The 17719-nt window shown below is 44.8% G+C and overlaps 1 protein-coding gene and 1 long non-coding RNA gene across 5 annotated transcripts; one reads left to right on the top strand and one right to left on the bottom strand.

Moving 5' to 3' along the window:
• Positions 1–883: 883 nt before the first annotated feature.
• Positions 884–17487, bottom strand: fmn2b (formin 2b). 4 transcript variants are annotated; one of them, XR_009665916.1, is made up of 21 exons: positions 15246–17487; positions 14511–14755; positions 11845–12026; positions 11570–11687; positions 11426–11440; positions 10440–10489; positions 8612–9573; positions 8374–8518; positions 7326–7413; positions 6642–6703; positions 6398–6483; positions 6179–6308; positions 5125–5271; positions 3518–3577; positions 3239–3359; positions 2952–3044; positions 2785–2836; positions 2379–2528; positions 1453–1534; positions 1020–1266; positions 884–989 (listed from the first exon to the last, which is right to left on the bottom strand). XR_009665916.1 is itself a non-coding variant. In XM_061028086.1 (20 exons), the coding sequence occupies exons 1-20, from the start codon at positions 16865–16867 to the stop codon at positions 1240–1242; spliced, it is 4437 nt and encodes a 1478-aa protein (XP_060884069.1). In that variant the 5' UTR covers positions 16868–17487; the 3' UTR covers positions 884–1239. The 4 variants fall into 4 exon arrangements, 3 of the variants coding, with proteins under 3 accessions (XP_060884069.1, XP_060884070.1, XP_060884071.1); XM_061028086.1 differs by having other exon boundaries at positions 884–1266; XM_061028087.1 differs by having other exon boundaries at positions 884–1266; positions 11426–11437.
• Positions 4398–5334, top strand: LOC132955293 (uncharacterized). Its single transcript, XR_009665917.1, has 2 exons — positions 4398–4497; positions 5093–5334. It is a non-coding gene; the product is annotated as an uncharacterized LOC132955293 (long non-coding RNA).
• Positions 17488–17719: the final 232 nt, after the last annotated feature.

The raw sequence follows: 17719 nt of genomic DNA, 5'->3' as shown, positions 1-17719 counted from the left end.
GCCTCCTGGGGAAAGTCTACTCAAGGGTGCTGAAAAGAAGGCTCTGACCGATTGACGAACCAGGAGGAGCAATGCAGATTCCCTCTTGGCTGTGGGACAGTGGACCAGCTCTTAACTCTCAACAAGCTTCTTTTTTTTGTCGCAAGCCTGGTGCAGTTTTGGTAGATGGCTGTTCATCATGAGTCTGGATTTGCCCAAGATAAGGAACTTTTTTCTTGCCACTGTAACTTTTGCTGAATGTTGCTGAAGTGCTACACACTTGATGGACTAAGCTGGGTCTTTGTAATATAGCAATGAGTAAGGTCTTTTACCTGCTTTTGTAAAGTGATAACATTTGTTATGATTGACGCTATACGAATAAAGATTGATTGATTGGATATAAATTGTGGGGACACATTTTTGGTGGATTATTATTATAGTTAAAAGACGTTAATTGTTTGTCGCTGGTCTGACAGATGTGTAGATTGTAGCTGCTGTGGTGGTCTGACAGATGTGTAGATTGTAGCTGCTGTGGGGGTCTGACAGATGTGTAGATTGTAGCTTCTGTGGGGGTCTCACAGATGTGTAGATTCTCTACACGTGTGCCTGCTGTATTGGACATGTGTAATATCTTTATAAGGTCACATTAATGCAGACTTAACGAGTGAGAAAAAGGATGGATCAAGTTCTATCATAGAATAAATTGTTATTCCAAGGCTAGAAGACAAATAGTTTAATGATGTGGTTAAACTCCTATGAGAATGTGGATCAAAAAGCGCAAAACAATTGACTTTAGGAGAAATCTGGTTCTAACTCTGGTAATCCTTATGGGGGACGGATATAATAATAATAATAATCATAATAATCATAATAACAATGATGATGATGAAAATAATAATAATAGTAATAGTTCAGAATCATGTCTTTATTTTACATAATTACAGCTCCAAAACACACCATCATTTACATGTTTGCATGAAGACTTTTATTGCACAGAAACAGTTCACTTCCTGTTCAAACACACACACACACACACACACACACACACACACACACACACACACACACACACACACACACACACACACACAGACACACACACAGATGATGAGTGATGTCACAGGAACATCAACTTGTGTAACTTCTTCTTCATCCTTTACATCCTCCTCTCCTCTCCTCTCCTCTCCTCTCCTCTCCTCTCCTCTCCTCTCCTTTCCTCTCCTCCTCCTCTCTGCTGTTGTCCAAAGGTTCTCCTGTGGGTCAGATCTTCATGCCCAGTTTTGCTTTCTGAGAACAGAAGATCATCAAGTGAACGTTGTATTAAGAAATGCAGCTTTTTAGATCATACATTTATTTTCATGATGATAAACAGTAATGATATTTCTGTTCTCCATCAGTCATTAGAGGGTCAGGTAAACAACCCAGAGGTTCAGATAGATAGGTTACATCATTTAAGGTTAAAGGTGAACTCACGATGCCTGAGGCGTGTTTTGGTTTCACGCTGTATGAAGATTTCTCCTTTGCCTGCCGGAAAGATTCCTCCGCTGATTTTAACCTGCAAACACACAATATAGTTAATGATAAAGTCTGGGCAGGTTCTTGGTCGTCCAGGTCATGGTCAATTTAAAGCTTGATCTAAAGGTTGAAGATCTTGAAGACTTTTCACCGCTCCTCCTCCGAAAGAATTCTTCTGTTGTAAACTAGCTGGTGAATGGAGAGATAAATGTAAGCCTCTGTGGATTAGCATGCTAATGATCAAGGATGGTCACATGGACGTTGCTGACTTAGAGTTGTTAACACCCCTGGTTGTCTGTTGGTCATTGGGGTCACATGTTCCAAGCTTGGAGGTTAATGATAATAACAATACAATCAATTCAAAATGCATAATGTTTATGTTCATGGTAATATGCTATTTAATGTTTTTAATGAGATCATAATAATTAACCCCTTCATAAACAGTTATTGATGTCACTGAATAAATGTAATCAGCTGCTTTGATTGATTTTCTGCAGTTTGTCAAAATTATCAAGTTATCAGATGAACAAAGCTTCTTTATTTCATATTTTATACACAAATATCTCTTAAAGGAGACTAAATGTTTCCGCAGCTGCTCATGTTTCAAACAAGTGTGACCAGGTGTGCCACCAGATATGTGACCAGGTGTGTGACCAGATGTGCCACCTGGTGTGTGACCAGGTGTGTGACCTGAGAGCTCTAATTTGTGTTAGATACATTTAGACAAAGCGCTCTCTCAGTGAGGTTTGTGGTATGTGCGCTCTGCAGTGTCCCGTTTGGTTGAGGAAACAGAGTGCATCAACTCGTATGAAATCTTTAAATCTTGTTGACACTGACTTCATGAATATGTTAAAGATATGTGAGTTTAAGCGTTTGTTTTTCACCTCTCTTTGAGAATCACTTTGTTTTCTTTCTTCCACTGATCTTTGAAGTCGGAGGAGAATTCGTGCCAGACGCTGAACACTGTGTTCGGAGAAACTTCTTTCTCTCCGGCCTTCGGCTTCACAGAGAAGGAAACTGAGAGCTCGAGGAATCTGAGAGAACAGAGACAAGTTCAGATATCATTTCAATATAGAATCATTATTTAGTAAAAGTAAATGAAATATTCAGAGGTATAATCCTTTTAAGTGTCCTACATTTAAACTAAAATGAACTGTCACTCCTGAATGTTAGGAGATAGCAAAGGCATTCTTTACTCTGACAAAGACTTCTATTCTGTGGAGTTAAACCTGCTTTAATATTAAAGAGTGAGAAGTTCATTATCTTTAAATCCAAATGTTTGGTTCTTACAGAGAGTGAGTGCTGCTGAGCTGAGCCTCCAGAGCCTCCAGCTCGCTTTTAGCTAACAGAAGAAGAAGAACACAGAGTCAGAACAGAAGAAGAAATACATGAAGACACATTTATTATACTGTTTGCATGATATCTGATTTATTGTTATTATCATGTTGACGAGTCACCTTGTGCGAGGAAGTCGTCCATCTTATCTTTAAAAGGCTGCATATTCTCCTCTTCTGACACCTTACACACCTTCTCTACCTCGGATGTACACGCTGAGAGGAAACACACAAACAAACACACACACACACACACACACACAGCACACAAATCATAACCAGACCATCCAAAAAAATTATCAATGTGTGTGTGTGTGTGTGTGTGTGTGTGTGTGTGTGTGTGTGTGTGTGTGTGTGTGTGTCTGTGTGTGTGTGTGTGTGTGTGTGTGTGTGTGTGTGTGTGTGTGTACCTCTCAGGTCCTTCCTCAGTCTAATCACATCTTTTTGGAAATCTTCAAACTTCATCTGAGATGCCTGAAACAGATCATGAGGCTCCGGGATAGGAAACACACATGTCTCTCTACCAGCATCCTGTGGACACACACATACACACACACACACGCACACACACACACACACACACACACACACACACACACACACACACACACACACAGACACACACACATGAGGGGGACTGAGATGTATAGAGTCATCATTAATGTTTTGAAGTATTAAAGTAATCTGACCTGGTCAAAGTGTCGGAGGTAATAAGACACGATGTAGGAGAGCAGACTCCTCAAGCCGTCCTGAAGAGAGACAATAAAATCAGAATCAGACACAAAAACTCATCTCAGGGGCGCCGGCACATTAGTGGTTGTGCGCACGCTCAAGGTACGAAGGCTGTCATCCTCCTAGCGGGCAGCCTGGGTTCTAAACGACCTGTGACTCCTTGCCCATTGTTCCAATCTTTATTTGTATATTCATAACAAATATTATCTGAAGACACTTTACAAAAGAGCAGGTTAAAGACCTTACTCATTGTTGTATTAAAGAACAGGTTAAAGACCTTACTCATTGTTGTATTAAAGAACAGGTTAAAGACCTTACTCATTGTTATATTAAAGAACAGGTTAAAGACCTTACTCATTGTTATATTAAAGAACAGGTTAAAGACCTTACTCATTGTTATATTAAAGAACAGGTTAAAGACCTTACTCATTGTTATATTAAAGAACAGGTTAAAGACCTTACTCATTGTTATATTAAAGAACAGGTTAAATACCTTACTCATTGTTATAAGACCCAAATACAGGATCATGAGCAATTATAACATATAACTATAACTAACTCAGTGTGTGTCAGTGTGTGTCAGTGTGTGTCAGTGTGTATCAGTGTGTTTCAGTGTGTGTCAGTGTGTCAGTGTGTGTCAGTGTGTGTCAGTGTGTGTCAGTGTGTCAATGTGTGTCAGTGTGTGTCAGTGTGTCAGTGTGTGTCAGTGTGTGTCAGTGTGTCAATGTGTGTCAGTGTGTGTCAGTGTGTCAGTGTGTTTCAGTGTGTATCAGTGTGTGTCAGTGTGTCAGTGTGTTTCATGTGTCAGTGTGTGTCAGTGTGTGTCAGTGTGTTTCATGTGTCAGTGTGTCAGTGTGTCAATGTGTGTCAGTGTGTGTCAGTGTGTCAGTGTGTTTCAGTGTGTATCAGTGTGTGTCAGTGTGTCAGTGTGTTTCATGTGTCAGTGTGTGTCAGTGTGTGTCAGTGTGTTTCATGTGTCAGTGTGTCAGTGTGTGTCAGTGTGTTTCATGTGTCAGTGTGCGTCAGTGTGTGTCAGTGTGTCAGTGTGTCAGTGTTTGTCAGTGTATGTCAGTGTGTTTCATGTGTCAGTGTGTGTCAGTGTGTGTCAGTGTGTTTCATGTGTCAGTGTGTGTCAGTGTGTGTCAGTGTGTGTCAGTGTGTTTCATGTGTCAGTGTGTGTCAGTGTGTGTCAGTGTGTTTCATGTGTCAGTGTGTGTCAGTGTGTGTCAGTGTGTGTCAGTGTGTTTCATGTGTCAGTGTGTGTCAGTGTGTGTCAGTGTGTGTCAGTGTGTTTCATGTGTCAGTGTGTGTCAGTGTTTCAGTGTGTGTCGGTGTGTGTCAGTGTGTGTCGGTGTGTATTAGTGTGTGTCATTGTGTGTCAGTGTGTTTCAGTGTGTGTCAGTGTGTGTCAGTGTGTGTCAGTGTGTGTCAGTGTGTTTCAGTGTGTGTCAGTGTGTGTCAGTGTGTTTCAGTGTGTGTCAGTGTGTGTCAGTGTGTTTCAGTGTCTTTCAGTGTGTGTCAGTGTGTAATAGTGTGTTTCAGTGTGTCAGTGTGTGTCTCTCACGCTGCTCTTCACATCCTTTAGCTTGGGCAGTATATCGAGTGAGAATCCGTCAGCTTGGCCCCTGGTTCGATTCCCTCCATTCATATAGTTCCCAAAGGCCAGAACCAGACCCAGAATCTGCTTCACCGTCTCACTGTCCTGCAGTGCCTACACACACACACACACACACACACACACACACACACACACACACACACACACACACACACACACAAACACACACACACACACACAGACAGACACACACACAGACAGTGGGAGGTACATGAGGAAAATGCACAAGGAAACAGAAACACAAGGTTTGATCTGGAGGAGAGTCAGAGGTTTGAGTCGGTTCAGAGAGATGAGAACACATGAAATAAGAGAATAAATACATATAAAGAATACATTTATATGTACATAAACATGTATACTTATGGCAAGTCGTTCAGGAAATTAATATATTGAACAAAGTCTGAATATACTGTATGGAATGAAACTTTGAATATATTGACTGAAACTTTGACTATATGGAATGAAACTTTCAATATATGGAAAGAAACTTTGAATATATGGAATGAAACTTTGAATATATACTTTGACTATATGTATATATACATACAGTATGTGTACACATCAGAAAGAGGTTTTTGTATAAACACTCATTGCAACCGGAATTGAAAACATTCTACTACAGAGAGACTGGATTCTGCTGAAGGACTTTAACACCCTTATTGGTAACCATGGAGACCCGAAGTGGGTTTATTGGTTGGATCGCCTTGCCTGGTGTTCTGTTATCTGACATCTGTACAAAAGCAGCCTGTGGACATTCGATCTTGGCAGTTCTCAGGCTCTACAAAGATCATTTCTGGGTTTCTGAACCCTGGAGTCACCCTGCATGGTCTGCACACTCTCTTTAGCGTTTGATGACTTGGACTCACACACTCTCTTTAGCGTTTGATGACTTGGACTCACACACTCTCTTTAGTGTTTGATGACTTGGACTCACACACTCTCTTTAGCGTTTGATGACTTGGACTCACACTCTCTTTAGAGTTTGATGACTTGGACTCACCTTGCACACTCTCTGTAACGTGTCCAGTTTTCTGGTTATAGATGACATGCACTCTGAGAAGCTGGATTGGAAGAGGATGCAGAATACTCGTCCAGAGAAGTTTGGGATCAGGGAGAGCTGGCGGAGGAATCTGCAGCACAAGAGGTAACAGAAACGTGAGTCGGTCTCTGAACATTCTTCTTACAGAACGACACACAGCAGTCATCATCAGACACTCACTGCTCTGGTTTGTCCAGAGGTTTTTCCTTGTCTTTGGAGGACTTGATGTGCTTTTCTATCTTGTCCAGTTCGTCCTGCTGGGCCCTCTGAGGAGACACACAATTCCAGTTCAAAGTCCACTGTAACCATAGAGCCCAGGAACCATACAGGTTCCCTGAACTCTCCAACACGTCTCTAATTGATTTTGTTTTAATTATGCTTTCTGGTTTTCACAGTATCAAAGATAAGTGTTTGAATTGCTCACATTTTCATAGAGAGCCTGCAGCGTCTCAAGGTCCACCACTGTGTTGTCCAAGTTCAGTATGGCTTCAAGACAGAGAGGGAGAAAATTCACATGATGACTAACCAATCTACTCAGTCATGAGGGAATAGTAAATGGACTTGAGCTTGTTTATTTCTTTTCTCGTCTTCTGACTACTAAAAGCTCTTTTACACCGCATGTCTCACACACACACATTCACACGCTGATGGTAGAGGCTGCTGTGTAGAGAGTCCATCAGTATTAACTCATCCATTCATACACATTCACACACTGATGGTAGAGGCTGCTGGGTAAAGAGTCCATCAGTATTAACTCATCCATTCATACACATTCACACACTGATGGTAGAGGCTGCTGGGTAAAGAGTCCATCAGTATTAACTCATCCATTCATACACATTCATACACATTCATACAGGCTTATGTGTCTTGCCCAAGCATACATTGGACATGTGGCTTCAGGAGCTAGGGATCGAACCCCTGGCCTTCCAGTATAGAGATGACTGACTATACCTATGAGCCACAGCCACCCTTGTTGATCCTGTTTAATTTAACAGTCAGTCATAATGATCTTGTGGTCATTTGGAGAGGCTACAGTGGCTACATCCTCTCCCATATACAGTCTAGGCCTTGGAATGAAACCAGATGAAGTTAGAGATGAACTCACCGTGCTGAATGTCCTTCATGTCCAGATGTAGAGAGGACATGAGGATTCCGACAGCCTGAGAGCGCTTGTTGTTCAGGAGCTTCACTACCTGAAACACAACAATAGAGATCAATGTGGGAGTGCCACAAGGTTCCATCTTAGGATCACTGTTGTTTAGCGCATATGTCAATGATCTCCTATCTGTGTGTGATGATGTGGGGACCTTGATGTATGCAGATGACACGGTCCTATATGCATGTGGGAAAGACCCTGAACAAGTAGCTGCCAAACTGTCATTAGCAATGGAACAAGTCATAGAATGGTTACGTTATTCATGTCTGACTCTTAATACTGACAAAACATGTGGTCATGTATTTTGTGAATAAACACAAAAATATGGTTTTCCCAAATATTAATGTAGGTCGATGAGTTTAAATACTTGGGTTTTACACTAGACCACAACCTTACTTTTAAAAGTCATATTAAAAAGATGTGTCATAAAGTTAAATATAACATAGCCAACTTTAGACATATCAGGAACTCACTTACAATCAAAGCGTCTAAAATGTATTTGAATGCTATGATATTTTTTTTTACTTTCATTACTGTATATCCTGTTGGTCTCAAGCAAACAAGACTGTCTTAAAACCCATAATGTCACTTCATAAACAAGCCATTAAAACTCTGGACAGGAAACCACAACAGTATCATCATTGTGATATACTTGATAAATATAAAATTCTAAGCTTTTAAAGAATGGAATAATCCTCCAACTAGTCTTAAACTTTGTACAAACTTCTGCACTTTCACCCGTGAAGTCAAAAAATGGATTTTAAGTTACCAGTCTTGTCAGCATTGACGTGTCATCAAGACAACCGTTTACATCTCAGGGAAACTTGTACGTAATTTTTTAATATCTGTATATTAACTAAACTAAACTAAACTAAACTAATATTCATGTTAAACATGATAACACTCTTTGTTGAACAGTTTGATCATTAATCATCATTCAAACTCAGATATAGTTGCATATATATTTTAGCATATATAGCAAATTTGACCCACAGACCTGTTTGGCTTTGGACTTGGTGATGGTGTCCGACAGCGGCTGCTTCTTAACTTTAACAGCTGATTTAGAAAACAACTCTACAAACTCCTCAAAGTCCATGTCAGGCTCCTCGATGGTCTCCCATACCAATGAAGAAGAAACCTCCCTAAAAAAACAAACAGCAATCTTAGATCACGAGATACTTATTTTTATATTCAAACTACTGCTCCGCCCTGAGCCATCCGACCTCTATATTTACTTTTTGATGTTAAGCTGGATCCGAGTCCAGTACAATGGCTTCATCGGTCGGGGGGGCTCCACCACCGCCTTTCTGGGGGGTTTCTCCTGTGGCACACCCAGAGCGTACAACCCCATCGGGAGAGGAGGAGGCAGGAACCCCAGAGAGCCAGGAGGAGCAAAGACCGCTCCTGGTGGAGGAGGTGGTGGTGGAGGACCACAGCCTGGAGGGGGTGGGGGAGGTGGAGGGCCTCCTGTTCCTGGTAATGGAGGAGGAGGTGGGGCTAGGCCACCAGGGAGGGGTGGAGGAGGTGGGGGTGGAGCAAGGCCTCCAGGAAGGGGTGGAGGAGGAGGAGGTGGGGGTGGAGCAAGGCCTCCAGGAAGGGGTGGAGGAGGAGGAGGAGGTGGGGGTGGAGCAAGGCCTCCAGGAAGGGGTGGAGGAGGAGGAGGAGGAGGAGGTGGGGGTGGAGCAAGGCCTCCAGGAAGGGGTGGGGGAGGAGGAGGAGGTGGGGGTGGAGGACCTGCTGTACCTATAGGTATTGTAGGAGGAGGAGGTGGGATTGAGTCTCCTGGTAAAGGGGGAGGGGGAGGGACCAGAGTAGGCTGCATCTGACATGAACACCTAAAGCCCTCTAGTGGAGGTGGAGGTGGGGGTGGCGTAGAGCTGCTGACTCCGCCTCCCTCAGTAAAAGGCACTTTGAAGCATTCGTCCAGAGGGGAGGTCTGCACCGATTTGGCCTCCAGGAGGTCTGGGGTGGAGGTCTGCAGGTGAGCATCACACAGTGCCCTCATCAGTCCCTCCTCCCCCCCAACCTCCCTGTCAGTGGTGGAGGGTGGTACTGTCATTGTGTCTCTGTCCAGCAGGGGGGGCTGTCGCTCTAGCTCAGCGATCTTAGTCCTGAGATCTTCGATGGTTTGTTCGAGCTGCTGGATGACGTTCACATGTTTCTCCTTCAGTTTGGACGACGACACCAAACTCTCCTTCTGGAAACAGGAGATAAAAGCCATTTTCACACTTGCAAAATTTGTAAGAGACTAAGAATGAATGATGCAGAGTGGCAGATGTAGCAAAAGGGTCTGGCGCAATGATGACAGTTTTAGACTTTATATCAAGGCTATGTGTGGTTTGATACTGTTACAATGTCAAAAAGAAAGTCGAGAAGAACATATTGCAAAACAAACAACACAATGCAGCAGTCTAATTATGTACACAGTGATTGTTTCGGTGGCATGACCAGAGAAGGTAGGTGGTTTTTAAGGAAACCCCACACAGCCATTTTGGACGCCCCTCGGTTTGCCAGATATGACAGCAGTTATCAGGTCAAACCAACAGGTGTTGCAGCGATGGAAGCGGGCAAGAGAACTGGTTCAGATAGAAGTGATTGTACCCAAACTTAAAAGCCTCTGCATGTTTCTAATAAGCTCCACGAGCAGAAACGTGCTCAAACTAGGATCAATATTGGAGATGCTTTTGAAAAATGGATAGAGGTTAGAACACAGAAAGGTTTACAGACTGATGCAGAGCTGAATAAACACTGAAGCTTCAGAGTCCACCACATGGCAACCTGTGTGAGCATCGACTCTAGAGAGGAGGGGGCGGGGGGGGGGGAGACAGCTCTCTAAAATGTTTTGACTGCAGTACCCATTTTGAACACTATAGGAGGAGTCAGAGTATTATATTGCCTCTTAAGCCTCATGTTCAAACAGAGTGGATACCTCCGGGGTTGAAAAAAATTGAGCAAAAAAGCATGTGCAAAAAAACTGCAGTTCCTCGAGTATCCACTCGAGGCAAAACAAAAAAGTTAAACAGATGAAGTTGAAGTTAAACAGGTGAAGAAAAAGTGACCCACCTCCTGACTCTCCTGCTGCTGCTTCAAATCCAACATGGCCGCCGTATGTTCTGAGCAGACAGACACATGAACAGTCAGTATGAACAGGACTCATGTCTCCTGGAGGAAACTTTCAACAATGTGAAGTTATAACTGACGGGACTGATGGGAATATACTGTGTCAGATCCTGAGTGACTGATGGATGGTTGACAACCTGCATATCTCTGAATATCTGTTGATCTCATCATCTGTAACAGATTCCTTATTTACAGTAACAATCATTACATCTGGGGGTTCTGCCCTCTGCTCTCTCTCTGACATCACTGGTGGGTGTGGCTTTGTCACACCAATCTCTACTTATAGAGCAAGATGAGCCATAATTTCAAACTCCTGTCACAACTGAATTTTTCAGGTTTGACACCAACCAGGCAATGTGTCTGCCATTACTGACTGAGACCTGGAAAACCTGGAACATGCTGGAACACCTGGAACATGCGGGAAAACCTGGAACATGCGGGAAAACCTGCAACATGCTGGATGCTTCTGTTTGTCTATTCAACTTCTATGTTCTGTGTGAGCACGGTCAGAGCTCTGCTTTGATTCACACACATCCCTCAGTGGGATTATTTCCACACTTTGAACTCATCATAGACACAATGTAGAAAAATGAGAAACATCACTGCAGCCAAGTGAAACGTTTACCACCAGAGGGCAGCAAAAACCAGATCATCATTTCACAGTGATACGGTACCAGCTGTGTTTGATCTGAGGTACACACTGTTTTAGATAATAATGTGATTACACACTTTACATGTGTACTGAAAGCAACAAAACAAGGTGACACAAAGTGTACCTGGAAAAAGATCAGGATGACAACACAGCAGCACAACAACACAACAACAACACAAAACAACTACACATTTACAACACATTTACAACACAAAACAACTGCAACACAACAGCACAACAACAACAGCAGTGTCAATAAAACAGAATAAAAACTCACCCAGACCGTCCTCTGCTGCAGCGTGAAGGAAACATAGGTTATAAAAGTTCAATGCTGACATGTAAAAAAAACCCGAACACCTGGATGAACTCACTTTGTGTGTGTGTGTGTGTGTGTGTGTGTGTGTGTGTGTGTGTGTGTCACCTGTCTCTGTAGACTTCAGTCTGGTCCTGGTCTCTCCTGGTCCTGGTCTCACTGTAATCAGGTGATCCAGAATCTGAGTAGGCTGATTGACAGCGGCCCAGGTGTACAGCTGCTCATGCTGAGAGACAAACACCATTTAATAAGATGCTCGTTATAAGAAACAGATTATGAATAATTTGATGTAAATTATACATTTTTGTTATGAATAATAAAAAGTGATCATTATGACAATTTGACAAATAAAAACTGATCTGTGAAAACATGTCAGTACTCACATCAAACCTGGTTGGTGCCGTGGAGCTGATGTGGGCGGGGCTTCCTCCCAGCTGCTCTCTGAAGCAATCAGTGAACGGCAACAACAGACCCATCGCCAAAATCCTTGAACACAGTCGCTCCGCCTCCTCAGGCTCCGCCTCCTGCTGCTGCTGCAGGAACAACTTCTCCAGCAGGGTGCGCCCTAACATGAGAACCACACAGAGTCAACCTCTACAGCAGGGTGCGCCCTAACATGAGAACCACACAGAGTCAACCCCTCCAGCAGGGTGCGCCCTAACATGAGAACCACACAGAGTCAACCCCTCCAGCAGGGGGCACTCTAACATGAGAACCACACAAGAATCAACCAGTCAGATATGTCATGTCAGGACCTGACAGAGGACCTTAATCTGCCCTTTAACAGATTTGACAATGCTACACCTCCCTGCCTAATGCCTGTGGTTCAAACCTCCCCTCACTTCAACACTTCAACCATGGCAGGTCAAGAGGGAACTGGATCAAATCAAGCAGGGAAAAGTCCATGGACCTGATGGGATCAGCCCCAGACTGCTGCGGACGTGCTCTGGACAGTTGTGTTAGATCCTCACACACTTATTCAATCTGAGCCTGCAACTTCAAAAGATCCCAGAAGTGTGGAAAACAACCTGCATTGTCCCTGTTCCCAAAAAGAGACACCCAACTAACTTCTATGACTACCGGCCAGTTGCTCTCACATAATGAAGTCCCTGGAGAGGCTGGTCCTCAGCTCCATCAGGTCCATGGTGACTCCATACATCGATCCTCTTCAGTTTGCAGATCAGCCTAACATTGGTGTGGATGATGCCCTCATCTACATACTACAGACAGCCCATGCACATCTGGAAACCTCTGACGCAAATGTAAGGATAATTTTTTGGACTCTTCGAGTGCCTTTAATACAATACAGCCAAGGATTCTTGGTGAAATGAGGAGGATGCAGGTGGGGTCAGAAATCGTCAGTATGTGCGTCTTCAAAACTGTGTCTCTGGAAGAGTCCTCTGTAGTACAGGGGCCCCACAAGGCACCGGCTTGTCTCCATTCCTGTTTGACCTCTACACGTCCGACTTCCACACAGCTCGGACAGCTGCTTTCTCCAGAAGTACTCGGATCACTCACCAGTTGTGGGATGTGTAAAGAGAGGTCATGAAGAGGAGTACAGGGGCACGACCAGGGATTTTGTGGACTGGTGTCACCAGTTAATATCCAAGGTATTGAAGTGGAACTCATCTCCAGCTACAGATACCTGGGAGTACAGCTGGGCAGTGAACTGGACTGGTCCGCCCACTTGGAGGCGCTGTACAAGAAGGGGCAAAGCCGGCTTTATTTTTTGAGACTGCTGAGGTCTTTTAACATCAGCAGGCCTCTTCTGTGCACCTTTCATCAGATTGTTGTTGCTAGTGCCTTGTTCTTTGGTGTGCTGGGGAGAGGGAGCTCGCACAGCAGACAAAAACAGAACGAACAAGCTGATTAGGAAGGCCAGCTCCATCACTGGGACTGAAATGGAAACCCTTCAGCAGGTCACAGAGGCAAGAATGCTCTCAAAACTCAAGAACATTCAGAGAAACCCTGCACACCCACTACACACCCTGGACGTCATTCCAGAGAGCACGTTCAGTCACAGTCACACGTTATAATCCATCTATCTATCTATCTGTCTGTCTGTCTGTCTGTCTGTCTGTCTGTCTGTCTGTCTTTCTATCCATCCAGCCATCTATCTATCTATCCATCTATCTATCTATCTATCTATCTATCTATCTATCTATCCATCCATCCATCCATCCATCCATCCATCCATCCATCTCTCTTGTTCTATCTATCTATCTATCTATCTATCTATCCATCCATCCATCCATCTCTCTATCTCTCTCGTTCTATCTATCTATCCATCCATCCATCCATCCATCCATCCATCCATCCATCCATCCATCCATCTCTCTCGTTCTATCTATCTATCTATCTATCCATCCATCCATCCATCCATCCATCCATCCATCCATCTATCTATAGATCTATCTATCTATCTATCTATCTATCTATCTATCTATCTATCTATCCATCCATCCATCCATCCATCCATCCATCTATCTATCTATCTATCTATCTATCTATCCATCTATCTATCTATCTATCTATCTATCTATCTATCTATCTATCTATCCATCCATCCATCCATCCATCCATCTATCTATATATCTATCTATCTATCTATCTATCTATCTATCTATCTCTCTATCTCTCTCTTTATCCATCTATCTATCTATCTATCTATCCATCCATCCATCCATCCATCCATCTATCTATCTATCTCCCTATCTCTCTCTCTATCTATCTATCCATCTATCTATCTATCTATCTCTCTATCTCTCTCTCTATCTATCTATCCATCTATCTATCTATCTATCTCTCTATCTCTCTCTTTATCCATCTATCTATCTATCTATCCATCTATCTATCTATCTATCTATCTATCCATCTATCTATCTATCCATATATCTCTCTATCTCTCTCTCTATCCATCTATCTATCTATCTATCTATCTATCTATCCATCCATCCATCCATCCATCCATCCATCCATCCATCCATCTATCTATCATGTTGTCACCTGGGATTGGATCAGTTGAATAGATTCTGTTCTGCTGTCTCACCTGTAAAGACGTCCTGGAAGGAGGAGCACACCTGTCCACAGGAGGACCTCCTGGTGGAGCACAGCGGTTGACTGCCTCCACCTCCGCCTCTAAAGGTCAGCAGGTATTCTCTTGATCCTCCTCCTTCCTCCTCTCTGCTCCTCATCCTCCTCTCCAGCTCCTCCGTCCAATCAGCTGAACGACTTAGAGAGCTGGCCAGGCTGCGAGAGCGCCTCCTGCTGGTGGTCTGAGCCCCACTCACCAACCTGAGGCGAGACAAACCTGAGGTTAGACTAATGTGAGGGTTGATCAGACAGACAGACTGAGGGGTAATGTTGGAGGGGTAAGAGCTAATGTTGCTAAGCTAACTGCAGCTGATAACAGGTGACAGAAATGTTGAGAGTGTTTGATGATGTTTGATCTGCCTTTTAATAATTTATTATTATTATCGTTGTAGATTATTATTATAATAGATCATTTTGATTGATTATTATGATGATGATATCTTCGATCTTTACTTGTTGATTGTTTTCATATCCTCTGGGGGGCTCTGAGCGTCTTTAAGAGTCATCATCACTTCCTGTTTTCACTCTGATTCAGAGTTACCTGCTCGCACTCCCAGGTGTTTCGTTAAAAGATGATGACTGATTGGTTTCTTTCCTACAAATGAGGAAAATCTCTCAAACCTGATTGGTCCAAACTGAACCTTTATGAACGCAATAACGTAATTAAATCTGCATCATCATGTTAACGTACCTGCTCAGGTGATGGTGAATCCTGCGGGGAGAGATTGGGCTGTGGGAGGGGGAGAGGGCGGGGGACACTCCAGGGGAGCTGAGCTGGCGGGTGGTGGTCTTAATGTAGGAGGGGAAGATGGGGGGGTAAGGTTTGACCCCCTGGCAAGAGGAGGAGGAGGAGGGAGCATGGGAGGACCTGAGGAGGCGTTTGGCCAAGGGGGGGCTTTCCTGGGGGAGGAGGAAGCCTCTCCTACTCTGAGAGAGTGGGGCGGGGTCAGATAAAGGACTCAGGTAGTCCTCCAGAGACTCTGCACTGGTACCGGAGTCAAGCAGATCCCCCCCTTCCTCACAGACCTCAGCCCCCTCAGCCCCATCACCCCCATCACCCCCATCACCTCCACCACACTCAAAGCTCCACCCAACGCTCTGACCTTTTGGGGGGGGGCTCAGATCCACATCCGGCCCGCTCAGATCCACATCCGGTTGCCCCTGATCCTCCTGCATGGTTTCTTGTCCTGCCTCCCCCTCCTCCCCTGAGGGTCTCTCAGTACCATCAAACAGGAGGTCAGGGAGGCTGTTTCCGCTGGTCGTCATGGAGACCATGCTGGCTGCTGCCCCCCCTGCTGTATCCATGGCAACTTCTGTGTGAGGGAGCTGCTGTAGCAAAGCATGCTGGTCCTTTGTAACAGTACAAAGAGGGGCTTCTCTCCCCCCCTCCCCCTGATACCCCTCCCCACTCCTCTCCTGCACCTCCATGAGAAAGGGGGGGTCCACAGAGACAGGCGGGGGTCCTGTTTGTGAGGGGGGGTGAGGTAGAGGGGCTCCTGTGTCAGAGAGGGGTTGAGTGAGGGGGGGTCCTGGGTGTGAGGGGGGGTCAGTGAGAGGGGGTCTGGTCTCCAGAAAGGACAGGGCGTCAGATCCCAACTCTAACTCGGGGGTGAGGTCAACCGGCTCGGGGGGAGTCAATTTAACTCCTCCATTACTCTGTTTCCTCCCCCCATTTCCTCCCCCCCAGCCCCCCCCTCCCTGGTGCTGCAGCCTGATGGCGAGTTGGATGTCGGCGAGCAGGTCGTCATGGTCCGCAGCCGAATGGAAGCTGTAGATGTCCGTGTCCGAACCTGAGCTGCCCCCCCGCGGCACCCCCACCTGCTCAAAGGGGGACGTAGCTGCTGTTGAGGTTTTCCTCTGCGCCTCCTTCTCTCCTCCATCCTTCCCTGCCTCCTTGCCTTCCTCCTTGCCTGCCTCCTTGCCTCCTCTGCCTGGTCTCCTGTCGGGAAGGGGGGGCTCAGGGTCGAGCTCGTCGTTGGACAGGGGGGGAGTCTTACTCCCATCCTCATGGTTGGAGTGTAACACATCCTCTCTCGACCCAGTGACCGATGACGACGCGTCTCCTCGTCCTCTCAGGTTGCTCTTCTTCTTCCTGATGGAGAAAACGGACGACTTGGACTCTGATTTGTTTTTCTTCTTCGTTGGTACTGAGCCATGCCCCCCCGCTCCTCCCCCGTGCTTACTGTGGTGTTTCTTTCCTCCCTTTTTCGTCACCTCCCCCCCTCCCTCCCTCCATCCTTCATCCAGAGATGGGTAGCTGCCGTTCCCTGCAGCCGCCGCTGCTCTCTTCTGTTTTGCCTCCTGGTTGCCCATGACGATGGAGGTGTTCTCCTCCTGCTTGGGGGAGCATAAGTCCTAGTCTTGAAGGTGTAGAGGAGTCAGTCTGATGTGAGGAGTGCAATCAGGAGGAGAAGGAAGAGCTGCTGTTGTGTTTTTTAGCTCCTTCTTCCTCGTTGGTATCCGGTGACGGAGGCTGGCGTGGCTGTGATGCTGATGCAGGAGAGAGAGAGAGAGAGAGAGAGAGAGAGAGAGAGAGAGAGATTGTTTTCCTCCTCCCTCCTCTCTCTCTGTCTTACTCACACCCACCCCCCTTCCTCCTCTCCATCTGCTAAATGTGACGCAGGCGCTGCAGGCTGAGCGAGACACAGCTGAGCATGCTGGGAAAAAAGGGTGAAGGGACCTCTGAGTAATAAAGATGCTGCTTCTGAACAGACTACATTTCCCAGAGTGCTCACCGTGGGAAAGACTCTGTTAAAGGGACCTTTACCCTCTGTGTGTGTGCTTCTAGAAAGCTCTGAAAGGTCGTGAGTAAACACTGACATAAGATTTATTTTGATCTTCTTCATGAAAATGATTTAATTCAAAAAGACTGAAATGTGATTATTAAATATCAAAAGTTTCCTCATGAACATCTTTAAGACGTACCTGAGCTGAGGGAGATGTTACATAAAGTAAATAAATAAATGGTAATGGTGAAATAATGGTGAAATAATGGATGAAATATGAGTAACTTTGCTGTGGCCTTGTTTGTATTAAAGAACTTAAAAGGTAGATATTTTGTTTATGTGCTCCTTATAAGAATGTGGATTTGTTCTGATGTGGGAATATGTTTATATGTTAACTTTATAATTTGAAATTGCCAATGAAGTGACATCTTCAGCATCT

This window comes from Labrus mixtus, chromosome 21 (genome assembly GCF_963584025.1).
Source record: "Labrus mixtus chromosome 21, fLabMix1.1, whole genome shotgun sequence".
NCBI lineage: Eukaryota > Metazoa > Chordata > Actinopteri > Labriformes > Labridae > Labrus > Labrus mixtus.
This window is presented reverse-complemented; position numbering and strand designations above follow the sequence as displayed.